The sequence below is a fragment of the Phasianus colchicus genome, chromosome 5 (assembly GCF_987193195.1).
Source record: "Phasianus colchicus chromosome 5, bPhaCol1.hap1.1, whole genome shotgun sequence".
In the NCBI taxonomy this organism is placed as follows: Eukaryota; Metazoa; Chordata; class Aves; order Galliformes; family Phasianidae; genus Phasianus; species Phasianus colchicus.
This window is the reverse complement of record NC_143440.1, coordinates 45,507,319-45,534,818: the sequence shown is the minus strand read 5'-3', so window position 1 is coordinate 45,534,818 and position 27,500 is coordinate 45,507,319. Positions and strand designations below refer to the sequence as shown.

Here is a 27,500-nt window from a genome sequence, read left to right as displayed (position 1 = left end):
TGCTTGTCTGGGAAATTCAGATTTCACATTCTTCAGAATGGGCTTCACTTTTTCTGATCTGTTCATATTTGGTTTCACAATGGGAGACTTTCATATCCACGAGGACCTATATGACTAGAATAACAAACAACTACCAAACATGCACAGATTAGGAATATGGTTTCAAACTAAAACAGAGATATTTGAAGTGGATATAAGGCAAAAGGGCAAAAGTTTTCTTTTTTGTTTTGTTTTTAATGGTAAGAGTTGTGAAGCACTGAAACAAGTTGCCCACAGGGATAATGGTGCCCCATCCTTGGAGGCATTCGAGGTCAGGCTGGATGGGGCTCTGAGCAACCTGATCTAGCTGCGGGTGTCCCTGTGCATTGCAGGGGAGTTGGACTAGATGACCTGTAAGGTCAACTCAAGTGATCAATGATTCTGTGAAATTGTGGCAGCTGTTGAAGGTGACTTTCACCTTTCTTTTTTCCTCTTTTGATCAGCTATTTTTTTTCCTTGAGTCAGAACATCCCTCTGCTCTGCAGTTACGCAGTTCTTTGTTGTTCTGTGACATTAACTGTTACTTCAGCTGTGGAAATGTTGTGGTTTAGTGAGTTTTTGATGTTAATTTCTAATGTTTTCCTGCCTTGCACGCATGTGAAATAGAACTTTGAAGGTGACTTAATTTTGTGTGGAAGATGAATGGCTGAATCCTCTCTGCTGGAGCACAGCCTCGCTGCTGTGTTCTGCCTAGCCCAGCTCTTGCTGAGATGCAGCTTACTGGCAGGAAGCTCTGAGTAGCCCCTGTCTACTGCACACAAGTGTATTTATTTGATCCACATAGATAACTCTTCCCTCCAAAGGGGATGTGGTGGCTCTGGACTTGCTGTTAAGCACAGAAGATCCAGAAGGGGTGTGAGGAGGGGCCCGGAGCTCCTCTTGGAGCAGGGCTCCTGTGTCTTCACTCTGCCCTTTTCCATTTTATTTGCCATTGTCCTGGTGGTAGAGCTAGCAATTGAGTCAGTGGACGTGAAAATAGTTTCTTTCATAGGGTGTTCACAGGTTACATTGTGCAAGCCACGCATGAAATTTACTGTGCCTTTTCACCTCTACCATGTGCAAGGATAATGAATATGAATTCTTCTGCTTTAAAATAATTATGCAGTGATCAGCTGCTGCTTTGGACTTCTTGGTGCTTTTTCTCATATTGCAGCATTGAAGGTATAATACAGATCTCCAGCTCTGAACCTCTAAGTAAACCCCAAACTTGCAATATGCTTGCCTCAAGTTAATCATTTTTTTGTTTGTTTTTCTTTGTGAAGTAGAAATGTTGTTAACAGACTTGGTGTGTTTTATGGGAGCTAGTGTCATGTGCCCAGTTAGGTGTTTGATGCATCCCTTCCTTGTAAACACACTGAAAAATGCAAGACTTAGAAATATTTGCAATAAGAGAAGTGGTAGAAATTGTCTTACATCAAACCTTCATGGCAGTCCTTTGGGTTGATGTTTCCTGATGGCACACTCCATTTTAGTATTGTAATTTTTTTCGTTTCAGTGATCAAGGAGCACATAGCAGAGCTTATCCTCAGGAGTTCTGCGTGGCTAACCTAATTTACTATCAGGCTGTGAAAAATGCTCAGTTTTAGATTTAAATGTGAATACTTCTGGCTTCGTTATCCCAGCAAAACTTGTTCAGACTGTGCTTGGGAAAACTGCTTTCCTTTTAATGTAAGTCATTGTGCTTGGTGTGCTGAATTTCAGAGAATTCGGAAGTGCTTCAAGTCTGTTCTGATGGTCTGCGGTGTTTCTTTATAATGTGTGTTAGGCCAAATTATTATGGTCCTTAGAGACCACCACAGATTAGCTGGAAGCGTGTTGAACAGATGGATTGCATTTTAGCTGGTTATATTAGTAATGTCAAGTGACAGGCCTTGAATACAACACGTTCTTTATTCCCTGTTGCATAAACCACCCCAGGACAACTCGAGGGTGGAATAAAATACAAGTTGGGAGTAATTTGTCTGAACACCATTATGAACATCTGAACCCACTTACACTTGATTTGGAGAGAGTAGTTGAGGATAAATCAATAAGCTTTTCATTTTCCTCAAGTAGGTAAATTAGAAGTGCTGCTGGTGATGGAAGCCGGGGGACACTGTGTTGCAATTGAATTTTCTCTTCTCCGGTCAAATCAATAATGCTGCTAGGCACAATAGTAGAACTGCTGTACTGAAACGAGTAATTTATGTTGGGGTCAGTTGGACCAGACTGGGAATTCTGCTGCTAGGTAGCTGCTCAAAGTTTTGCTTCGTATTTTAGAATGTATATTTTTATTCTGAGTTTGATTATGAAAATATTGTTTCCCCCATAACATAAGGTAGCTTTTATTGAAGTATACACAGAACTTTTGTTATGGAATGTATGCAATAACCCACAAAAAAGTGAGCCATAAACAGTTTGATCTTGAAGGAGATGTATTTATTATGACTTGCCTTACTCTCTGATGTGTGATTTTGTTCTGTGTCACTGTGGTGTGGGTGATGTAACCAGTTAATAAACTGTGAGAGTGCACAATGGATCACATTATAACCATGGAATTTTATTTTCATTTTTTCCCTACCTTGCTGGTTACTGTTTTCTCATTGGCCTATTGATGCCTTGCAGGCTTGTGATGAGCTCTCTGTGCTGGTACAGCTTGCAGTGCAGGAGGTCTTAATTCGTGCTGGGACCTCTGCGCTACTCTAATACAAGTACCAAAACCTGAGCCATGACAGTCCTTGATCTATGAATTGGGTGAATGATTGTTTCTGTATCTGTGTGCTGTCCATGTTGCATTTGTTTTGTGTGTTTTGTTGTTTTTGTGGTGGTGGTGGTTTTTTAAATACAACTTGGTCTCATTCCTCTGTTCAGTATGTTTCTGTCATTTGGTTAGCTACCCACACCCCACACATGCTGGGGATAGTTCAGGCTAGGTATAATTCCCTCACATCCCCTCCCACTGAGATCCCAGCCCATGACTGTCAAAACTGATTACTTTCAGCAGATGAGGCAACAGTTATTTTAGCAGCTTTTGGATTTCCACTTGAGGGATCTTTGGAAACCTGCTTTGTAGTTTGCTGGTTTTCAGGAAAAAAACCCACCTCTTTTAAGACAGCTAATCTTCTAGTCTGTCTCCTCATGAATACAATTGTTGCAGCGATGAGCAAGGTTTTCAATCAAATTTTGTGGTGTATGTCACATGTTGGCAGAGAAACAGTGAGTATTGAGTCACTCAGTGTCATCAGGTGTGCTCGCATGGTAAGGTACACATAGAGAACATCTCAATGAAAGATCTGCTTGTGTTTCGCTTCCTTGCCATCACCGAAACAACTTGTTTCATCTTGTATTCATCTTTTGTTGGATCCTGGTGTACAGTTTACAGAATCTTGTAAATGGTTTTCCTCACGCAATTGATAATTTCTCAGATGACTACAGCAAAATAGTAATGTTTGTCTGCATCGGTTGTTAAACATTCCTTTTTCCTCCTTGTTATAGGCTGCAAAGTAGCTTCTTTACCTTATTACACGAATACAAAGCTGGAAACCCCACAGGTCTGAATTTATTCCTTAAAATAGATTTTAATGCTAAAATGTACTCATTTTGCTCGCTATTAAGAGTGCTGTTTCTAGAAAACCTTGAGTCCAGCCATCCCAAGCTTGGAGCATGCTGCACAGGAGGTGCCAGCCCAGCCATGTTCCCACTAGTGCCCTAACTTACCAGCCCTGCTGCTGCCAGGCTCCAAGTGGCCAATGGGAAATTCATCCACATGTGTAGAGTCCTGCTTGGGGTGATGCCTGGAAGGTCAGGTGTGTACTGAGGGTACTGGGTAAGGATGTTGACAACACTGCATAGGTAGGACTCTGAGCTTTTCTGCTCAGGGGGTCTGAGCTCAGTTGGAGTGTAAGCCTGTTTCTCTGGCCAGGGAATGTTCGCTCTTAGTGGTATAAATAAAGCTGATGATGGTTTTTCCTCGTGGGCATTTTCAAGCAGGAGAGCACCATTTGGCTCCCAGTCAGCTGGGCAATTAGCATTTTATAGCCAAGCAATATACTTAAATGGAATGGCTTGGCTTGAGCGTTGAATTACAATGGCCAGTCGACTGCTGTTCTTCTTACATAATTTATTTGCTACTCCCTTCTTGTTCAGGATTCAAGCAGAGGTTAATTTAATTCCACATGAGAAGTTAGTAGTTGCTTCACATTAATGCTGTGTGGTGCAGGAAGTGTTTGTATAAAGCTTGTTTGCCTGGTCCCATAGCTATGGAAAGGACAGTTTCTCCTACTCCTATCCTGACAGTATGTTCTTTGCTGGAGCCATTGGCACTCTCTTGTTGGTATTTGAAAATGCAGCCAAAACAGATACCTCAAGACTGTGTTGTTCCATGCTGTTAGACGCAAATTTTTAAGGAGCAAATGTGTTCTGAAGCTTGTGTAGTATGGGCCCAGGAGGCTTTGTTCCTACCGAAATAAAAGGGGCCGGTTTACCCTGTTACATGTAAACAAAGTGTTAATATATGACCATGGTGATTTGAGAGTAGAGCTGCCACTGTGTCTCCTCTGATGACCCAGGGCAGTCAGCACACAGCAAACATCCTGCATGTGTGATCTTAGAAAGATAAAAAGCGCAAGTAAAACATGCCCCAGCACTCCAGAAACAAATTGGGAGCTCTGAGTGCAGAAACCACATTCCCTCTGTCTGTGTTTGTTCATGCTTTTATAAGCCTGAGGGCTTAACTCAGTGCTTAGGATTTTATCCGCAATCTCATATGTGTCTTAATTTTTCCTAAAGCCTTTGACTGATGGAATCAATGTAGGGGAATTTTGGCTTTATTATTCTTGTTTTTCTTAAGCTCCCTTCTTAACAAAGCAACTGTAAATGTGAAGCTCTTAGTGTGCACTGGCTTAGATGCCAGAAGGCTACTACTGAGAGCACTACATTTATTTATGCTTAACCTCATGACTTTTAGGTAGATTGAAAATATCCTCAAATCCTTGGGATGCCTGCCTGGAGCGCCCAGCTGCTCTCAGCAGAGCTGTGCCCCTGGCAGTGTCCGTGTGTTGCTCAAGGCTGCAGGTTGTCTCCACCAGCTCAGCTTCACACCTCTGTGGGCAGGCACAGCTGAGAGCAAACACTGAACAGGCACCTCCACCTCTGCCAGGGAGGCTCCCCCTAGAGTGGAGTCATGCACTGCTGTGTGCAGGAACCTTCATGGGTTCTATCCACTGGGTTTGGGGATCTGGCTCAAGTGATGTGAGACTTGGCTGCCAGTGCTTATGTTTAGTGATGGTAAGCAGTGACCTAACCAGAGGCATCCGCTCTTGCAGCCACCACTGCTGACAAAGAAGCTGTGGTCTTGGACAAGTTTCAAGTTCAAAATATCTTCTTTGAAAGAGGAGAAATGCAGGCACCTACAGGAGCTGCACTGGGGCCTGACAGATCTGTTTTGAATGGGATCCTTAAATAAGACTGCTGTTACCAACGTTGTGTTGGATATCTCACGTTACCAACTTTTCCAACGTTGATGGAAATCTCATTAGCAGCAGTACAAATAATAAAAAAAAAAGTAAACATACAGCAGTGTGGGAGAGCTGATGCTGACATGCAGTCAGCATTCAAACTGATCATGGAGTTGGTTCATGGCCTTAGTGTGAAGCTGGCAACTCAAACCCTAATTGTTTTAATAATTAGGGAAATTGTTACCATGTGTTATTGCTATAAGTTTTACTGCTTTAATCAAGCTTTACTTGTGCTGTAAAAATATTTAAGTGGTCTCTCAGAGGAAAAAATTAGGATTCTTGCTTTTGTAGTTGCTTCCTGGAGTACTGTGGGATTTTGTGTGCAACTGGAAGCGTTTGAAAGCCTTGCTCTGCTCTACAGCAGCCCCTGCCTGCTCCTAGCCATGCACCCAGCCAAGAGAGAGCAAACGTGGATCATCCTTGTCTCTGTGTCATGCCTCAGCTCTGCTGCATTCCTTGTGGAGCAGCATCCCTTATGTAATGCAGTGCTGCTTGCCCCAGGGGGATATAATGTTTTTATCTCCTGTTTATTTTGCTCACTGGACTCCAGCTGTGTGCCCAGGTTAACCCAGTGGCCAGTGTAGGAGCTTGTGCTCCACCTGTAGGGTCGTTTCAGGTCTGAGGTTAATTCTGAACTGTTCTAGGTGTTACACTTTTGGTGTATTGACTCCTCTTACAACCCATTGAATAGTTTCATTGTGATCAACACACTGCTGACTGCAGCACAGAAAGGCTGGCAGAGTTCAGTGGCTGTGTGAGTTAATGCAGATGAGGAAGACAATTCCATCCTAGAATAAGAAATGCATTGACCTTCCTTTATGCAGCATTGAGATCTACTGATGAGCTACAGGACACACTGATGTTATCATCACAAATAATAATCTCAGGTGGAGGTGTTTCAAAAAAAGATTGTTATGTGTAGTGTATTTTAAAAATAAACAAGCCAAAGTACCACCTCTTACAACTGGAGCTTTTCATTCTGAGCCATGCAATCACTGTGCAGCTCCAGATCCCATCCCGGTGCTCTCAGTGGCTCCAGGCCCCATCCAGACACGGAGTTTGGGCTCTTGTGGGTGTGTGCTCATGGCTGTGCTGGGTGGTACACAGTGAGTGTGTGGGGGGGCATGGGAATAGTACAGCAGAAAGGTTAGCTGTGGTGCCTTTTGTGGCTTGGGGTAAGTAGCTGGCGAGCTGCTGATTACACAAAGACAACACGAATTCTTAATGCATTCCTGCCTCAGTGCCACTCCATGCACTGGGTGACTGGAAACAAAATTCTTTTTTTTTTTTTTTTGCCATGGAAATCACTGGTTAAAGCCCAATACTTTGGCATATGCAAATTTTGAATTTGTTTAAAGCCTCAGTGCCATGCTATTGTCGTAGCAGACGGTGCAGTCCAGCCGTGTGCTGTTAAAAGCAATACGGTTTGCAGCTGTTTTGCTAACAGGTGCAAACAAACTTTTGTTTAATATGTCTCAAGTGCACAAACTATAAAATGCATTTGGCCAACAACTCAGCAAATGCCTGGCCTGCATTAGCCAAACTTCCCATTGTATTAAGATCTGTGGAGCTTGCCTTTTTAACAGCACCAAAAACCCATCAGCTGTGCCATGAAATATTTCTGCTTTATCTAGACTGTTACTACTGAGGAGTGTGTTCTGAGCATGAATTGGAGGGGAAGAAATGAAATGTGTGATGTCTCAAATTTTTTATTCAATATCCACTATGATTGCTTATCAGATATTTCAGGCTCGGTGGGATATTTCCTCTTAAATCAGGTTTAATTTTTTGTCCCATGGTAACTCTGAAAGCAGTGAAATAACAATCCAGTAACTTGGAGAGGAAGTGTTTCAGTGAATAGCTGATTGTTTTAGGAAATGTGTGACTGCCCTCCGTGCCCAACTGCAATGTTTTTTCCTCTGGTGCTGAATGCTCCACCAGAATTAAAACGTGAGCCCTTCCCATGGCTGCAGGGCAGCCTGGGGCGTGGAGACAAGCGGGGAAGGGGCACCTGCCAAACACTGGGTAGAGCCCTATGTGGAACCTTTGTTTCCTGAATCCCAGCATAGCACTTTCATCACACAGCCACTTTCCTCCCCAGCTTTTCATGTGAAACAAATACTTGCAGGCGTAATGTTTTGTTCACATCACCACAAATGTGCATTAGTCGCTGCAGGGTGAAGCTTGGAACCGTATTCCTGTGTGCTGTATGTTACAGAAAATGACTTGAGTGCATGGCCGAACACATTACCATTCAGAGTCCTCTCTGCAGTATATTTGTCCACCTTTGGATATTTGCCTGCCCTGGGGCATGTAGCCTTTCCTCAGTAAGCCTGTCTGTCATTTCAGAGTAGCTTCAGGCAGCTGATGTTTAAGTGTTTCTGATCAAACAATACATCTCCCTTCCCTTGTCTCCCCCACGACATAATTAAACAAATCCATTTTTCTTTTTGCTAACAACAATGCAAACAAATCTAGAACTAGCACTGCTTTAAACAAGTGGGTTTCAAGCTGTCTATTCAGTAGCTTTTCCCTTACGCCCACTTCCTTAGCCCATCTTTAGAATTTCAGACCTATGGAATGATTTGTCCAGTTATTCAAATTCGTAAACTTCACAGGCTGGCTTTGGTCCCTTTGATGGACCCACTGCATTTGTACATCCTGGAGCACAGCAGCAGCTGTATGTCGAACATCAAATGAACGCAGGTCATGCCTGGGGTAAAGTCATGAGGGAAGATGTGCCTGGCACGGCAGTTATTTTGGTTAGTACCACAGGATTCTCCAACTTCTCTAATGGCCGTTGTTCAAAGAGGTGATCAGTGCATGTTAGCTGTGCAACCTGATGCCATATTCAAATATTGATTTGTCTCTCAAGTGGGGCTTCCTCTTGTGACCTCTGAACTAGCAGGATGTTAAAGGCTTTGTAATGGATAGAACTCTATATTCTTTGTGGCATGATTGATTGGGATTTCTTCACACTGACCTTTGCTTGTTGTTGTCTTTTGTATAGGAGGTCCTCCAGCAGCTGATTGTAATGAATTTACCAAATGTTTTAATGATTGGCAAAGATCCTCTCTCTGGTGAGTAGCTTGTTGGATTCTTCCTCACTGCGTGCTGAATGAATATTTTATTTACCTGAATATACACATACAATATCTGTTATGTCTTACTATCATACATATATAAATTTGTATTTGTGAGTTCTTGCCAAAGCAGCTGCTTGCTTGTAAGTCGTGTCCCTTATCTTGTTACTGCAAGTGATGGAGAACAGTCTGCCCTGTGAAACTTGTTTCTCCTCCTGGTTTTCTGTCCTGTTCCTGTGTAATCAGTTCAGCTGTGACACTATATGCAAACCAGGAAAGTTTTGCAAAGGTGCCTTGAAGTGCGAAGCGCAACTGAAGTGTAGGAAGTAAAATATGTAAGGATGGAGAAAAGTACATGTATGGCATCTCAGAAAAAAAGTAGGAAGAGAATGGCAAGGACAAAAGCATCTGTCCAGTCACTTTGTCAAGGCATGGGCATCTGTCGCAAGAGGTACGCCATCAAAAATGATTGGAAGCTAATGAGCTCGTATCCAGAATCAACTGTTTTTGGTGGGACAAAAGACAGACCTTCAGAGCAAAATTAGTTTGATTTCTCACTGGAACTATATTTCCGAAGTAAGAGGTTTTCTGGCTGTAGTTAATTTACTTTTTTTATGTGCCCATTCTGCTGTAGCACCATGCTGGTGCCAAGGACAGTGAATTTATTATTATTTTATTTATTTATTTATTTATTTTACCAAAGAAGGAAAACAGAATGAACCCTGCTGCAGTGATGGGGAATGATGTGGTAACCAGCATCTCCAGTACAAACAAATGGCAGAAACCTTGGCAGAAGATTTTATTTTGTTGGTTTTGGCAGCCATAGTGTATGTACATACACAAAGAGGTTATATCAGGAAAGAATATTAATTTATTGATACAGTGTTACAGAAACTCATAGCCTTGACACTTCTGCAGTAAAATTGAGCTTGAGGGTATCCACTTTTTCAACAGTCACTGTAAAGTCTGCAGTTCCAGTCTGAGTTCTTCTATACAGGCTAACCTTATGGCTGAAGAAGAAAAGAAATGTAAGAGCTGTTGCTGTTTTCAGTCATATGGACAGTGGACAAAACCTGACAAATATGTTTGCACCAACAAGGCAAGCTCTCTGCTGGCCTTGTCAATGGGAAGGGCTGGCTGGCTTCTTGTTGTGGCTGTTGCTGAGTGACAGCTGGTAAGAGGCTCATAATGCAATAACTGCAGCGTTGGTTTCTGGGGAAGCTGCACACTTGAAAGCTGTCATGTGCTTACATATAGCTTCCCACCACTTAGTTGGTGCTTGTCAGTCCCTTAAGTCAGTCTTTGAAGAAATCAGCTGATATGACACATGGGAAGGATATCGTCCAGCTCCTTTTAAGTGCAAACAGATATCTGCTTCACTTTAAGATCTTTGAAATGTGGTGTTCTTATTGTCTTTTTAAATTTAATTTGTCTTTTTACTTACTTACTATTGATGTAATTCAGAAAAACATGAGAGAAGATGAAGAATGTGAGAATGTGACAACTAGATGGCTGAAAATAATGGGATGTGTGCATTGAAAAAACATGAAGTTTTGGTTTGGTTATATTTAAGATTGCTTTTGAGAACCAGCTGAAACTTTGTGAGGACAGAATCTAAGGTAGGATGTGGTGAAGAAATAGATAAGTAAGGGAGGTTTCAGAACTGGGGACCTGGCTGAAGGCTGATGGGAAACCTGGAAAAGGGCAGTAGGGAGGAGAGGTGTGAGGAGAGGAGAAGTTACCACAACCAAAAGAAGGGAATTCACAATAAAGCTGAGTGCAGCTCAGGTAAACCGTGGTCAGGTAGCTGCTGGATTGATGCGTGTGTTGCTGAGTGTTTTGCAGAGAAAATGAGAAGAAGGCAGTGACACACGAGAGGAAAGAGAAATGAGATATTCTCTGTCAGTGAGAGAGCTAAAGGAGGGTTACAGATTGAATAAAAGAGGTGAGGACAAAGCAGCCATCAGCATGGGAAATGGTGCTTTTGGCATGAATACTGAGAAGCCCCAGGGAAAGCTGACAGAGGAGTGAGGTGGCTGGGCATGACAGCAGTATGGGCAGAAGAGATGAGGCAGACATTAATTATTGGAGGCAGTTGTTTAAAAATGACAGTAGTAGAGGAGTAACCTCTCTCTCTGTATTACTCAGGACAGAGACTGGGAGGGAGGATGAGGGGTCTGGGGTGAACATTTGCAGAGGTAGTGCTGAGCCAAGGCCTGTGGGAGCTCCCAGAGCTGGAGGCTGAGGTAAGGTGGTCAGAAGGGAAGGATGGATCTTGGTGGCAGTGGTCACATCCCAGTTCTTGTTCTCTGTCCCCTGTTGGTAAAGTTATCTGAGTGAAAGACTCCCCCTCCCTTAATCAGAGGAAGAGAAATTGATCCCGTGATCGCATTCCTGGAATAAATAATGTGTTGCTATGTGCTGCTTGAGCTGGGAAGGCTCCTAGTGACTGTATTAACTCTATACGTCCCAGGCCAGACATCTGTTAGATCCTTCTGTGTGATTCTCTCTGTAACAAGTGTAGTGACTTCTTCCTTGAAATAAGTCCTTGTATTTTTTTTCAGAGTTGTTCAACAGCATAATTTAGATTGTACTTTGTCCTTCTATAATGCAGCCAAATGTGCTGTTACATTTTCTAAATCATAAACTGAGCAGCTTTGAAGCTGAGAATGGTGTTCTTGCTATTTAACTCCCAGTTGGCACTCAATATTTGGGACTACTGAGGGCTTCTACGGGCTGCATTTGGAACATAAGACTGTTGAGAATACAGAGCTGCTGCTGCTAAAAATGCTGTAGGAGTTGAGCTTTTTCATAGAACGTGGTATGTGTCCTCTGGATTCAGGAACTTCATGAGCTTTCACATCCTCTAAATCATTTTGTTCCAGGCCATGGCAGGCTTATCTTCTTCAGTTTGTTTGGCCACAAGCGTAAAAGTTGCAAAAATAGTTTGTGAGAAGATGATGTCCTTTATTGTTTTCTAGAATACAAGGAACTGAAAAGAAACTTGAAAGTTTACTAAAGGGTTTAGAAAGCTTTTCCAGACTTGAAGAATGAGGTAGCTGACATTGTAGGCTTCTCTTCACTGCACTATGCAGTGGTCAGCTACTGCCATTAAACTTTGTCTGTTTTTGTCTTCCTCTAAGGGTTTTCTTAAACAGTCTTTTCAGAAAAATCTGCTACTGCATCACTGTTCAGTATGAAAATCATACCATCAGTCATAATTCCTTAGGGGCTGGAGAAGAGGGGACTTGAAGTTTTCTCAGAACAAGTCTGGAAATGAGGTCTTGTGTGCCTGTTGTGGTAGGCCTGTTTCTGTCTTTTCAAAACAAACAAACTTTGCTGTTTAGATCCCCTTTTCAGTTTACATGGAAAGCTTATGAATGAGCAAACCCCAGATCCCTGCTGGTAAATATCTATAGAAACTGTTTTTCATTAAAATCCTAAAAGATGCATGCTCCCACTGGGATCCTTTTTCATGTCTGGTTTCCTTCCTCATTTTGTTTCACAATCCACCAGAGACATTGAGGTTCATAAAATATAAAGTTAATAACAAATCACAGCCTCAATAGTGTAAATTTAGAAGTCGGGCTTTTCTCATTCAGGATGTAGCTACAGCTGGGAAAAACAGTGCTGGTGTGCTCACCACTTTCCAGCTTCTCCACAGCCCCACTGCATGCTGCCTGTGGCACTACACAAACCAGCATTTCCTCTATTCTGCTGGAGAAAAATTAAAGCAAAAAAGTACATAGAGAAGCTGCATAAGCTCAGAATCCCCTGTACTTGGGTTCATTCTCTCTTCTGTTGTTCCCTTCTACTCCCTCTCTTACATTTGTTAGTCTTCGGTACCATCCCTGTACCTCCTCCCCTTTTGTTGTGCCCCCTAATCCCTTTGCTGCCTTGTCCCTGGGCTGTGCCATCTGTCTGTCTCCTGTGAGCCAGGACAGATCCTGACCTGCAGGTGGTGGTTGGGATTCCCCCTCCCAGCCAACCCACTGTCAGAGCAGATGGTCTCTGCGCATCCCCCAGGTGCTGGCTCTGTCACAGGCACAAATACGTGGCCAGAGAGCAGCTGCCTTGGAATCTCAATAAGGTGCAAATGCCCCAGATTTTTTTACTAGCACCTTTCTGTTTAAGTGCTAATTTGAATCCAGTCCATTTGCTTCATCTTGCGGCTACCTGTCTGCCAAGAGTTCTGCCCTAGACCTAAGTGTTCATGTCCTGAGTTGTAGGAGGGTGTTCTTGGTAAGCTCAGCTAAAAGACTGCCAAATGTTAGCTTTGAAGCAGCAGCAGTTTAATAAACTTCTTATTACCTTAAATCTTTCAATTTTTTGCTGTTTTCTATAACTCTGGCTAGGCCTTCCCTGCCTAAGCTGTGTGTCCCCCAGCTTGTCCTACTGGTGAGAGAGCTCAGGTGGGAGTGAAGCCTCTGAGTGGTATTTCCAGAAAAGGCCAGAACAGGGCTGACCTCGTTCAGTTACCCTGCAGTAACAGCTGAAGGTATTGCACCTCACGGGGTCAGGCAGTATCACTGATGCACATCTGTTGTCTGGGGAGAAAAACAAAGCCTGCTGCCTTCGGTGCAGAGTGCACTTTGGCTTCAGTAGCTCCCGTGTCTTTAGGATAGTGCAGGTGCACTCGCTGCTAGACAGTGATTGCAGTGTTTTCTAACCTGAGGAACTCCAAGCCAGCATGCTCAGCTGCAGGACAGCTGTGGTGCACAGAGCATAGCACAGGGCATTAGGGAGAAGGAGAAGGTGCAGGGCTCCCTTGCTGTCTTTCACAGAGCTGCTTTCTGTACTGCCCCACAGGCATGCTGTGCCTTTAATCCCTGGGCTGGCTTTGCTTTGAAACAGATACAGAACTCAATCAAGTGCTGTAACTGTAACAAGAACTTAATTTTGCAAAAAGAAAATGTGTTCTTGCCAACCTTGGTATCTCTGTGGGCTAGTAGTGCCCAAGCAGGAACTGCTCACAGTGCAGCAGAGCTTTTATTGTTGTTCAGTGATTTGGTTTTTTGTGATATTGACTACATTGAATGTTGTGCTATTAAGAATTGTACAGAACAAGCAGATTTTCATATGCTGAAATGTGGTTAGTATATTAAATGGTGAGTTTTCAGAAGGCAGCAAGCCAGGTATGCTTCGAGATAAGAGGGGAGGTTGTATGCTTTTCAGAAACAGTTTTTGAATATTCTACAGGAAAATAAATGATACCGTATTTACAAGATAAAGTGAGAACTAGCCTGTTTTATTTACATCTGTCTCTGTGGAAGAGTTCTCTCTGCAATGCCTTAGTGATAATAATGTGGGACTTAAATTTGGAGAATTCCAGCATTGATTTGTGTGCCGATAATTTGTGTAGATCATTTGAAACATTTTAAAAATAGGCATTCGTAAAAACTGCTGAAAAATTGTTTAACAATCTGAAGACTGCTGAGGGCGTTTCCTTTTCAAAAGGAAAGCTGCAAGCAGATTATTTCGGAAGTTGCCTGCGTGCCACATTGTGAGGTTCCCGGGCTGCAGGCAGCCCCACGGTGATGTAGGTCAGCGTGCCTCTATGGGGCTGCACACGGGCATTGTTCCAGCTGCCTGCCCTGCTCTGCACAGGCCTCTGACCTGCTGCCTAGTCAGCCCTGCGGTCTGTTGCTGGAGGGATGCGGTGGTGATCAGCTTTGCTCTGTGATGGGAGCAGTGGAACACTCAAGTAAAGCAGGGTACGAGGTGGAAATGCTTATCATGCGTTTGCATAGGGAGGGGGGTAGTGTACAAGGCCTGTTTCTTTCCTTCTCTCCCAGTGTGATTGCTGAACAGCACTTGGTCTGTTACCCCTCCTAGCACATAGGGCTTGCCCCTCACAGTGTGAACACTGGAAGAACTAGCTGCTGACACATCTCTCTGTTAAAAAGACAATTTGTTTATACAGGATGGCATTAGGTTTTAGGAAGGCTGAGCAGCAACTACTTTACAGGTGCAGAATTTAGGACAAGTTTGTCCTGTAAGCGTAACCATCCTTTGATCCTATCCAGGGTGTGTCTTGTTTTATTCTTGCTTTCTACTCTTGGTAATAACAAAATGAGGGACAAGCATTGGGGAAAAGGAAAAAAAAAATCTACTTCATTAATCAGAACAAAACCTCAGATCTTTCTGGATTTTAAATTTTAAAAAGTCCGTAAGAACTGTGTTGTTACATGGAAAGTGTGGGAACAATATAATGGACACACATGAACAGGCACTTGTTCAAAGGAGAATATTCCTGGTTTTTTTGTATATGGTAACTTAATTTATGTTACACATATGTACTAATTCCATTTTTTCCTCTCTAGGTAAAAGTATGGAAGAAATTAAGAAGCTGTTGTTGTTGGTTCTGGGATGTGCTGTGCAGGTGAACCTCATTAAAGGCTTGAAAAATATTTTTATGAATCTGTTGTTATTTCTGGACTGAGCAAATCCACATGAAGATCGTTGCTATATGAACAAATGTCTAGCTAAGGATAGCTTGCAGAGTAGATCTGTGATATTAGATGAATGAAATGATTGTAGGAGAGAAGGCAGCATGGGGAAAGGAGAGACACTGTGTGCCACGATTCGTTACCAGTGCTTAAATCAGCCATAGCATACGTACTCTTGTAACAGAGTGCAAGAAAAACCTTTGAGTAGTGCACTTAGCATAAAGATTGTTGTTGGTATATTTTCTTACTTGTGCACTGCTATAGATGTATTTTTCATATTTGATACAAAACAAATAAGCGAAGTCTAAGCATTTGTTTAACGAAGCCTGATTTTATTTATCATTTGATTAAATATGTTTATAAAATCCAAAATGAATAGTTACTTTGTATATTCACGTGGGGATTTTTTATCTGGTGTTTGTTAAAATAACTGGACAGGCAGTGTGTATGGGAAACTCCCCAGAAATAAATGACAGTTACCAGATAAAGCACTCAGTGTTCTGCCCACCAAACATCCATGATAGTAAACAATAGGGGTGTTGCAGACTGGCCTTTGCTTATAATTGACCTTGTTTGTAGGTCTCTAATGTTTTTGTCATGCCTTAGGACACTTACTCTGCTCAGCTATGTCAAGTCAATTATGTCAGGGTAATGCTGTCTTCGTGTGGCTGCTCTGAACTTTATCTCTGTGCTGCATTGTAACACAAAGAATAAAGGTCTGAGTTGGCTAGCTGTTGTGCATCCTCAGTACCCATTTACGGTACTGGGGCCCTTCCCAGTGAAATGAATGGTCAGACTCACAGGCAGATCCTAGAGGGCCACTGTAAACGGCAGAAAAAGCAGTTTAAAGAAACCTTTAATATTTAACTTCTCTTTTGTCTTCCTATAACAACTGTGCATTACAGTGTTAGTGTACAGTTGTTGATACATTGATAACAGATGTCCGACTCCTTAAAAACATTTAGTAAAAGGTTTACTAAAACCTGTTTGTCTGAATTGTCACTTATTTTTATCTAGAATGTTTTCCATCCCTATTTTTTATCTAAAGCACATGTTGATTTTGTTCAACAAGCAAAGTCAGTCATTTATGTAAAAATAGTATCTAAGGGATGCATCTTATTTCATTGCCAAACCACACACAATGCAGACAGAGAAGCAGACAGGTTAACTGATGCAGTGTAAATGTAGGTCTTGTACCCACCTGGTTTATGTTTGTGTGACTCCATTAGTGATGATTTCCTCTGGTTGTTGCCTCACCTCTTGTTTTTATAGAGCAAACCCTGCCACTTAACTTAGCCTTGCTTGCATGGGCTGTAAGAGACTTAAATAATTTACGGCATAATTCAATTCTCTCTCCATGTGGAGGAGTGAAGTGCTATACTTTCTAGCATAATAAAGTGTAGATCTTGAACATTTTGTTGTTAGCAATTTAGTGATACATATATATTTTTGGATGAAAAACACTGTAGTAAGTTTTAGGAGTTTCCCTTTTTTTTTTTTTAACAGTGTGAACGAAAAGAAGAGTTTATTGAAAGAATAAAACAGCTGGATATTGAAACCCAAGCTGCCATTGTGTCACACATTCAGGAGGTAGGACTGTCAGTATTTGCTGTTTTGACTTTCTGTCCTTTTCTCAACTCAATATATCAGTGTTTTCAAACTTGGTATTTCAAATTTCATAGTAGATTCATAAACTTGAGAGGAAGAAATGATCGTTCTCTGAATACATGATTGTAATAATGTTATACAGTTAAAATTGAAGGCATTTTTTATAACATCACTATGTTAGAAAGTTACAGTGGCAAATGTCTTGCTGCTTTCAGAATATATGGATGATAATGTTGTAAGGATATGTGTGTAAAATATTTCAAAAAGCGTGTGGCTTAGGAGCTGAAGTCCTCTTTGCTGTAATGACGTAGACACAGTCCCTTAGTCCTCTGGCAGGTGAGACACAGGCTTCCCAGTGATGTGCTTTGGTCACTGGGCTCCTAATTCTGTCTTGAACGCTGTTCTCTGCAGTTGAAATTAGACATGTACTTTGATTTTAAAGAGAAGCATGATCCAATGACAAGAATATTCTTGGACTTCTAAGGTTTCTATAAAAGGAAGGACTATGTGTGACTGTTATGAACAAGCTTGCTTTGGAGGATCCAAAGAGAAGCCCAGAGCAAATGCCCTCTGTTGGGTGTGCCTCAATGGGAAAGGGGCATTGGTTGAAGTCTGGTGTCCGCAGGTGCAAGTGCAAAAAGCAGGGTGCACTGAGATCTAAGTTGTGGAACTGAGAACCAGTTGTGGAAGTCTAAGACAGGATCTTCTTCTTTAACACTTGGAGGAGGAAGAAAAAAAGATTAAATAAGCACTTCAAAAGCAGAAATATTATTTAACCAAGCTTGAGAATCTCTTCACTTGCATGATGTTTCTGCTAAATCAGAATCAGAGTAAATATGTCTGGGTAGGGTGTCAGTGAAAAGAAATGCTGCCAGCAATAGCCAGAGAGATTTCTAAAAAAGTCAGATCTTTTCAGCTTTATTAGCTCAACTGCAAATTCATTGAAAACAGGGCTTTATCAGTCTTAGCAGTTCCTTCTAATTCCTGTAGTGATCACTTCATTGCTTGAATTAAGACAATTTCTAGCATATCATCAACAGAATTGTGCTTGCATATACCCAATCATTTAAAAAATCATCAGCCATAATAGTTTAAAAAAATGTAAATACCAGAAATTGCTGAGTAGCGTTACAGTTTAGCTACTCAATGTCTGTGTTATTTTCTACATGCTGTAGGTGACATGTGATATGTTTCTTAGTACATCAGTAGAAGAAGCTAGGGGATACAGCATATGCAGCAAACGCATTTACGAGTCAGCCAACTGAAAGACTTCTTTTTTTCCCTTTGTTCCTAGGTGACTCACAACCAGGAGAATGTCTTCGACTTGCAGTGGCTGGAGCTCCCAGACATGGCCCCAGAAGAACTGGAGTCTCTCTCCAGGAATATGGTGTTCCACCTGAAGAGGCTCATTGATGAGAGAGATGAGTGCACGGAGGTACGGTGACTCCTCTCATATAGTGCTCATGTGGAGCACCAGTTAAGAAGCTCAGTTCCTTCTCGTATTTTTTTTGTGCTCTGGGTTTCTGTTTCTTCTACATCTTTCTTCTACATGTCAGAAAACCTGTAAAAAGATTTTGTCTTTTCCATTCTCACATAAACACTAAAGCGTGATGAAATGTTTGGTAAGAGATGTGCATGCAATAAACATACCAAAATATTTGCAGTTGTGACTTTGTCTTGATTTTTGTCTCTGCATGTCTGCTTAGCTCTTTAAGTGTGATTGCTTGCCTGACTCTCCAGAGATATTTACCATGGTGGGTTCCAGTGTCTTTTGCCTTTTTTTTCCGGTGTGAAACCAGGCCTTTCTGTTGCTGACTTATCAGTTCGTCTCAGATCTCTGCAGGAGGCTTCTCCCCTTCTTTTTACCTGTTAATTTTCTATCACGCGTTAGACTTTGTGCTTGTGTTAGTTAAAACCATTAACAGTTTATGAGTTTTCCAAAAAAAAAAATTGGCTGTTTTGTCATTGGAAGGGAAACGTTTTAGTGGTACCAGTATGGTGGAGATTGCTCTCCTTTGTCTGAACTTTCCACCTTATGCTCAGTTGAATTTTATAGAATAATAACTTAATTTTCTACATTTATTCATCATTTTTATAGATGTTTGAAAAACAATGTGTAGTTATTTCTGTTTATCTTGTGACTCTACGTGCTTCTCTGTATTTCCAGGTGATTGTAGATCTCACTCAAGAGAGGGACTATCTACAGTCTCAGCAACCACCAAATCCTCTGAAGGCATCAAGTCCAGATTCTTCTCCAAACCCAGCCAACCCTCTTTCTAATGAGGACAAGCAGCACCTTGCAGTTGAGCTGGCAGACACGAAGGCTAAACTGAGAAGGATTCGGCAGGAGCTGTGAGTCACCAGTGACTCGTGCTTCTAGGCAGACTTGTGTATTAAGTCTTCTGTATTCTGAAAGTGCAATTGCCTGTCAGCTTCAGCAAATTGACTTTCATGAGGGCTCTCATGAAATCATGTCATTCACATTGTTTATATGTAGTAAGAGAAAGCTAGAATGAATGTTCCATCATCCTTTTTTTAAAAATTGATCTCTAAACACAGAGTGATAGCTGCTTTTTGTTTTCATCTGTCATCTCTTTCTTCCTCTAAAATGCCAGTAACTAACTGCACTTCTAATTATTGGTGGGAAGTCCAGAGCAAAGCTAGCTACGGTGGTGGCAGTGCCAGTGAGATTTCAACAAAGATAAAATAAAAGAAATGAAGTTATAATTTCACATCTGTTATGTATGTGATATCACAAGAAAATACACTTTAGTTTTATGAAGTTTTCATGCCAGAAAGGAAACTCCATTTTCAGAATATGCTGGAGGACTTCTGTTTGTCTGGTTTCTCAAAAAAGATCCTTCAGGAAAAAAAAAAAACACTTTCTTTTTAATTTTTTTCTAATCCTTTTTCAGGGAAGAGAAATCTGAGCAGCTTGTGGATTCTAAACATGAAGTTGAGCAGCTCACCCTAGAGCTGCAAAAAATAAAGCAAGAGGTAAGGTGGGCTCATTTCACTGGAAATAACTTTTATTCTGAAGCTAAAAAATACTGTTCTATAACTCCACAAGCTTTTGGACAGAGTGTGGCATACTGACACTTTCTGCTTAACAGGTGAGAACAGTTTTGTATGTACAGCTTGCAAATAGTCCAGTAATACCTGAAGCTTATGTAATGTCAGGCATTGCAAAGGTGAGTCCTGGCAGGCTGTTGTACCTCTTAATCTTGTAGAAAGTTTACTGGTTAGTAGGAGAATCGTTTACTCTTGCACTGGGAGAATGTAATTTACCTACTGTTAAGAAAAAGAAAGTCTTAAAAGACATACTTTCAATATGTTTTTACTTAGCTTTTTCTCCCTGATTATCCCTCTTATCTCTTAGAATATCCACCTGGCCTCAGATGCTCGTTCTGCCCGAGCATATAGAGATGAGTTGGACTCCCTGAGAGAAAAGGCAAACCGTGTGGAGAGACTTGAGATGGAACTTGTTCGGTGCAAAGAGAAACTTCATGATGTGGATTTTTATAAAGCTCGTATGGAGGTAAGTGAAAATGAAGTGCTGAGTAATCCTTAACGTTTGGCTTTTGTGGTATTACCACTTCATGTGTCACTTGTAATTGAGCTGACTGTAGCAAAACATGAGAGCAACTGGAAATTCTTTAACATGCCTTTTTGCAACTATTGCTTGTAGTAGAAAGAGAAAATTTGGATCTTTCCTAGTGCCTTGAGTAGAGCATGTCAATGAGAAACGTATACCTTTGTTCCCATAATAATTACAGTTATTCATCTTAGTTACCTGCAGCTATGCCCATCCTGCAGTTACTAAATAATATAGGTTGAAAGGGACCTTAGAGATCATCTGGACAAATAGATTGTTCACAGCGTTGCTGACCCTAAATTTAGGTCAAGTTGCTCTTATTTTCCTTCCTTTCAGTGCTCTGAGCTTTTTTCTTACCTAAACTCTCAATAATTTGTGTATGTAGCATGTTTGCCAAAGTCAAATAAAAATTTGGACTTGCTAAACATACTGAGGTTCTGTAATTCACCACCTCACTATGGCTAGATAAAATCCTAGGTCTGAGACACAAGAGCGGTGTTGAAGCTCTCATTTGCTAAGATGAGAACACGTGTTATTTCAGCTCAATAAACCCTACTTCTTAAGCATTTGGTTTTTTGTGGATTTTTTTCCCCACCAAAGATATCAGCTAGCTGCTGGTTCTTATGAACAAATTCACAAAGATGAATTTGAAATGAAATATAACAGCCAACAGAAGCCTGCCTAAATGTAATAACAGCCAACAAAAGCCTGCCTCCTATCTCAGGAATTCTCAATTTATAGTAGAGATTATGAAATTGCTTCTCTGCCTTCCTACCTGAAGCTGGCAAATCAGTCATGCATTAACCTCACACAAACTACTAGTGTGGCATCCTGGTATTTCCCTTTTGTCTGTGCACTGGAGTTGCTTAGGTTCTACCTCCTACTCAAGGTTTTTACCTGAGCTAGAAGAAAACAGTTTTTAGTCTTGTGGCAGTTCAGTCTTGTTTCGCTGTCTGCATGCTAATCTTGCTGTCGTGCAGCAAAGAGATCTTTGCTTCAGTGCCAATTTTGTTCAAACTTTCTCAGCCCCCCTTTTCTACTCTGTCAGTTTTTGATGAATGTTTTGAATGTTGGAGATGAGTGTTAGATCATAAAGATACCTCCCTGAGGTACAGTAGTAGATGGGACAAAGTGTATTTCCTGTCAATATGACACTTTTCTAATTTTGGGGAAGTGTGGCGTATGGCAAAAGTTGTTGCTGCCATAGAGGCTGGGCTTTTCTAATATGTGGTGGGATTGCACAGCTGTCTGCAGGCTGCTCTTTGGTCTAGAATAGCCAGAATGTTTCACATTCTTACCACTGCTTTCCGTTATTGATCAAATCTTGGCACAGCCATTAAGTGGCAGACTTGTACAGTGGTAGAATCAGGCAAACTCCATTGGTTTCATACTGATACATTTAGGGGATTCCACACAGCATTCTTCTGTCTTTTTTATCATCATGGGGTAACACAAAGGTTGTTCATAGCAGCCAGTATCCAACTCTCCTCAGTCCATGGAGTTTTCTGTTAGCGTATCAAGTCCTGCACCCATCCAAATAAAGGACTAAAGGCTGGGATTGAGTTCAGTGTCTCCTCCTGCTTCTTCAAAAACTGTTAGTCTCACTGTTACAGGTTGTAAGATTTGTGTAAGAATGTCTGTGTTTTTAACCACTAGACTGTACAGCACTGATTCATCTCGCAGCATTTACTGATGGGATTGGCTTACTGAGCTCCAAGACTTAAGACCCAAACTAATTTCACAGAGGCTCAGCAATGAGTAGATGCATGAAGTGCAGTGTAAGCCACGTTTCTGTGATACCTTAAGGCTCACAGGGCTTTCTCGAGGTTGTCAATAAGCGATGTCAGATCAGTAAGTGAGAAGAAAGTGTTTTTAGCTTTGTGCATCAGTGCAGAAAGCTACTAAGTAGGTGTTTGAAAATTTTTTCCTTTGTGTTCTTGTATACCTTTGGTAGTTTGTGCGAAGAATATGAAAGGTATTCTCTTTGTATGATACTGTGACAAGCTTTAGGAATTGTTAGCAAGCCTGTAAGTATTTTCTGAAAGCATGTGATACAAATCAGCTGTGGCAGCAGGAAGAGATTTAAGGAGCTACTGCAGCAGTGCTGAAGAAGCAAGTCTGTCTCTTCTGTGTGTGAACCTAACACATGTAAGAATGTTCATTGGTTTCCTTCTCTGTATTTTTTGACAAAGTTATTCTGAAAAAGCGTTCTAATTTGACCATCTTCCAAGGAACCATGGAGATGAATGTGTTCTAGACACCTTCCTGCAGGGGCAGCTTAGTGAAGTCCTAAATGTGAATTTAGAGGGGTGGGCATAATACAGGACTTCCTCCAAGGATGTGCTTCTCTTCAGCATAAAGCTTCTCTCCAGCATTCATCTCAGTTGAACTTGCTGTGGCACCAGGAGATCAGGTAATTCTCAGAGACTAGGGAGTCTGCCTTGCCTAGTGTAATTCCTTCTTGTTGCAGTTACATTTCCACACAGGATGGTGGGAGGAATTTCTGTGAACATTTTAAAAATGCATAAGTACTTCTTATGTTTTCATATAGCTTATTAAAGCAATGATTGATTGGCAGAAGATGTTAGCTGTATCATGGCTCAGTAGAGGCAGTTTCTGAACTGTAGAAGGGAGGAGTTTGAACTCTGTTTAACAACTAGGTCTGGATGTGCATACAAATTTTCTGGTTTTAAACAATCTGATTGCTACTTTAGCTTCTGAAAATGTCTCATGCTACCAACACACCCTGATTGTGCAACCACTTACTCCCATACTAAATTGTAACCATATGAGTGCACCATGCCATTCTTAAAGCTACTTCAGAGCACAGTGATACACGATCAGAATGCAGTGTATTGTTTGTTTCAGAAGTCTAGTCACAAAAGCTGGATTATGTGTGGCGGGTATTAAACCATCATGTTTTAAGTTGAATCTCTTGCCTGCTAAATTCAGTGTATTTTCAAAAATAAACAAACCCACAGCCAGCTATTATTTCTGCTGACTTAAAACTAAGCTCAGTTTAAAAATAAACTCCTAAGGGAAGAAAAACCCTTATTTCTGATGGAAGCATCACTTCACCTTGATCGCCTGTTGAATTTCTGGCCAGCAGGACTGGTTTGTAGCTCAGTGTATTATTAGGCTGACTGTCTTCTGCAGTGAATTCTCAGGCATTAATGCTGACGCGCTGTAGTTAGAGTGGTTGTACCTTCAAGGCTCTGAGATGTAACTCTGCAAGATCCCATGGAGTAATTATTTAAATTACATGAACTTCTCAGTGTTAAGACAACCTAAGATCATGGGATGGCTATACCAATGAGCATTGTTGGCCTTGACATAGCAGCCATTTTCACCAGGTTATTAATTTAAGATTTCTTCAGAGCTGCTTTGAACCAGCATGTCCACTCCTCTTGGGCACTCAATGAAAAGTATTCCAGTCTTCCATATATTGCAGCTCCCACTGCTGTGTGGTTTGTACCACAGCCTGGATTACGTGTACGTACTTGGCACATAGCTTGACTCTACATGAGTCTCTAAAATAACAGCTAGTTCCTGCTTGGTAGGCAGTTTTGGGCATAGTTCTGAGACTGTGTTTTTGAGGTCAGACGCAACCTTCCTTCTTAGGGCTGTGGTCTGGATTGAGTGTGACGATATAGCAAAGTAAACTAGTCACATTGCTGTTTTGTTATGGATATCTTGGCAGCTTAAACAACACTCAGCACATTTTGTTTCGTGTACTTCCTCTAGTCTGTCATCTGTTAGGTGTCAGCCTTTTTAGGTTGCCTGAAGTGACCCAATTAGATCAGACTTGGCCCAAAATACCGTTTCTGTAAAAATGAGTGTTTTATTATTTTAGTTACTTGCATACTCGGATGTTTCAGTTGTCGTGGTTAAAGCACTTCACAAGCATTGACATACTTGTCCTTTTTAGTGCTGCTGTAGTGGGCGTCTAGTATTATGCAGGTTGGTAGCTGACCCTAGGAGATACCAGGGGCAGTATTGTGTGCATAAGGTGGACGGACTTCCATACTATGCCATCTACAGTCAAAATGCAGCAAACAATTAAGATTGCTATATAAGACTCTTAAATCATGGCCCCCTGTAGTATCAGAAAGCAAGAGGAGTCGTTGCCATTAGGCATTCCTAGCTTTGCAAGTATCTTTTTTTTCTTTTTGGTAAGTTGTGAGCCATGTGAGGCTTTTTGTGGCAGACTCTCCTCTCCAGAACTGAGAAGGATGTTGCTGGTTAAGGAAGTGAAAGGAATTTGCTCATGCCTGATGGTCATTCAGGAATCTCCTTGGTTAGAATGTTTGTGGTTGGAGAGAACACTGATGTCAGCAGACTTCGCATTTGGAATACTGTTGTCCAGGCATGATCTTCTCAAGAAATAAGCATTTCATCATTCCTGTTTGCACACTTTCTCGCATATTTAATTGGAGCAGAGGAAGGAGGTGGATAAAGAGAACAATAGGCAAAAAAAATTCTGCCTCTTACCCCATTGTAACTCTCCTGGGCTAAAGTCCTTCCTACATCTGTTTAATCTATTTAAATGCTGATATGTTCCTTCCATAGAAAATTGTATCTATGATTGAAGACTCATCTAAATGTAAAAGCTAACAGTGAGATGTTATAACTTGAAATATGGCTTGTGGAATGGGAAGGCGGTTGGACTAGATGATCTTGCAGGTCGTTTCCAACCTTGTGATTCTATGATTCTATGAAATAACACAATTTAATAACTGTGACAAACATGAGCAAGAATACATGGCCAGATTTTATGCTTTGGGCAGCTCGTATTTCTGGAGATTAGATACTTAAATGCACAGAGCTTCATGTACTACTTTGCATGAGTGCTGTGTAATTAACTTTAGTTTCCAAAGCTATGGCTGCTGTAGAATAAGTTTAATTTTTACTTGGTAAAAACAGATTGAGAAGCTTTAGTGGATCAATGGCGTGACTTGTGCAGTTAATGCTCATGTTTATTTTGTGTTTTTGGTCTTTTTGATCTAGCTCTGTGTGAAGAAAATTTCTATTAAATGTCTAAAATTCAGGAAAAAACAGTAAGGAAATCATTGCATTTACTTTCATTAGTGAATCTGAGATAATTAAACATGGAATCATTTCCCGTTAAATATCAGATTGACAATTTTTTTCTTTTTTTTTTACAACATCTCTGTATGAAAGTGATTTGGTCTTTGACAAGTCATTTACTAAAGGAAGTTAACATTTTTTTCCTCTCTAGGAGTTAAGAGAAGATAACATCATATTGATTGAAACGAAGGCGATGTTGGAAGAACAGCTAACGATGGCAAGAGCTCGTGTTGATAAGTTGCATGAGATAGAGAAGGAGAATTTGCAGTTGAAATCCAAACTTCATGATGTGGAGCTGGTATGCCCTCTCTTTCTCATTACACCTTTTTTACTGCATTCTGTTTTTATGCTGTCACATAAATTGATGTCACAGAAACCAGTGACAGGTAGATAAATCAACAGTGCTTTCAAAAAGATGTCTTCAGTTTGAACTTAATGTACACAGATTCTTAAAATACATTCACAACATGAATAGTTTATTGCCAGTGCTACTGTATGAGACAGTTTGACAAATTTAATTGTATGGGAGGTGCTTTTATGCACACTGACAGTAAAGATGTTAATATCTACCACTTAAGTAGTAAACCCTTAGATACATGAAAGGCAGTAAATGAATTTCTTTGCTAGAAACAAAGCCCACAACCATTACAGTGACTTTAAGTATTCGTCACTACTGTAAAAGCCACAATTCCGAACTTCTAGTGTTGGGTAAATCAGAGATGGCTAATTGCTTCATTGACTAGGAGATCTAAGAAGTGGCAGATGATTGTCTGCAAACAAAAAAAACCACTGAATTTTATAATCCCACTACTAGTAATAAATTTTCTTTCATCTCTTATATTTTACTCAACAGTTGTTGTCTTGAAACTTTGTTTTGAATTCCTATGGATTTAACTGTGTAAAAATGGGATACATTGGAACAAGAACTTTGAGGGTGCTGTGTGGAGTTGTTTAAAGACTTATAAATAAAGGATAACGTGGTGCTTCAGCACTTCCATAGTAGCTGGTTATTTTGCATGCTGCTTTTTCAGGGTGGATTTAAGAATTTTTGACTAATGCTGTTTTGAATCTTTGCTTCATCTCCCACAAATGTAAATGACCAAAGTGATTTGCAGAAGCTATGATAGCCTCCTTCTCTGGATTTGTTTTTTGGATGATTGAAACCCCAAAAGTTATGAGGCAGATATCTACTTGCTAATCCATATGACATGAGTTAAAGAAGCTCACTACTAGTATTCGACGTTATTTCTGCAGTGTCTCCAGAGAGTTAGTGCATGATCATAGAATATCGTATCAATATCATAGAATCTAGAATGGCCTGGGTTGAAAAGGACCACAGTGATCATCTAGTTTCAAGCCCCCTGGTATGTGCAGGCTCACCACTAGACCAGGCTGTCCAGAGCCACATCAGCTCAGGAGACACTTTTAATTCAGACAGCCTTACCAGTCTTGTCTTGTACTGGCCCTATTGTCACTGAGCATCTTCTCCCTCCAGTTACCTTCATTTCAAATACATAATGGACTTATCTATTACTAGAGTTACAGCAAGTATTTAAAACTATGCATGTATTTTAATAAGAGGCTCGCGCTGTTCAATGAGGCTTTTCTGCCCTCAGTGTGTATTGCTCCATTTAGCAGTTCAGCTGACAGAACAATCTGAGATCATCTGCGTATTTTTTTTTTCACTCATACACCTTGCACAGGATCGAGACACAGACAAAAAGAGAATTGAGGAGCTTCTAGAGGAGAATATGGTCTTGGAGATTGCACAGAAACAGAGCATGAATGAATCTGCACACCTAGGCTGGGAACTGGAACAACTGTCTAAAAGCACAGATCTTGCTGATAGTGAGTACCACTGGGGTTGCTGGTGTTGTATTTCTGTTTGTGGTCGCTGAAAAAGTACAGAGGTCACTTGACTGCAAAGGGAACAAAAGTGTTCAAGCTTAGGAAGTTTTTTTGGAGAATTTCCCTTCCTGAGCCATCTGACTTCGAACTTAATTTCCTTCATAATTCCTTCAAACTTCTTTTCTTTATGAAATTATTAAAATGTTTTCTTTTTATGTTGGTTGTCACTGATAGAGTGACTCTAAGTAAAATGATAAAAAGAAATTAAAAAAAGAAAGCTTTGTAAATGACACAG

At 41.0% G+C, this 27,500-nt stretch overlaps 1 protein-coding gene across 2 annotated transcripts in view; it reads left to right on the top strand.

The window, feature by feature from the left end:
• Positions 1 to 27,500, top strand: part of CCDC88C (coiled-coil and HOOK domain protein 88C) — an 86,632-nt gene that overhangs the window by 24,906 nt on the left and 34,226 nt on the right. For both annotated transcript variants that reach the window (XM_031593092.2, XM_031593091.2), the window contains exons 4-12: positions 8,545 to 8,614; positions 14,941 to 14,999; positions 16,573 to 16,656; positions 17,969 to 18,109; positions 18,842 to 19,026; positions 19,590 to 19,671; positions 20,054 to 20,212; positions 25,509 to 25,655; positions 27,061 to 27,205. In XM_031593092.2, the coding sequence (XP_031448952.2) occupies positions 8,545 to 8,614; positions 14,941 to 14,999; positions 16,573 to 16,656; positions 17,969 to 18,109; positions 18,842 to 19,026; positions 19,590 to 19,671; positions 20,054 to 20,212; positions 25,509 to 25,655; positions 27,061 to 27,205 (1,072 nt within the window). The remainder of the gene's footprint in view (positions 1 to 8,544; positions 8,615 to 14,940; positions 15,000 to 16,572; positions 16,657 to 17,968; positions 18,110 to 18,841; positions 19,027 to 19,589; positions 19,672 to 20,053; positions 20,213 to 25,508; positions 25,656 to 27,060; positions 27,206 to 27,500) is intronic.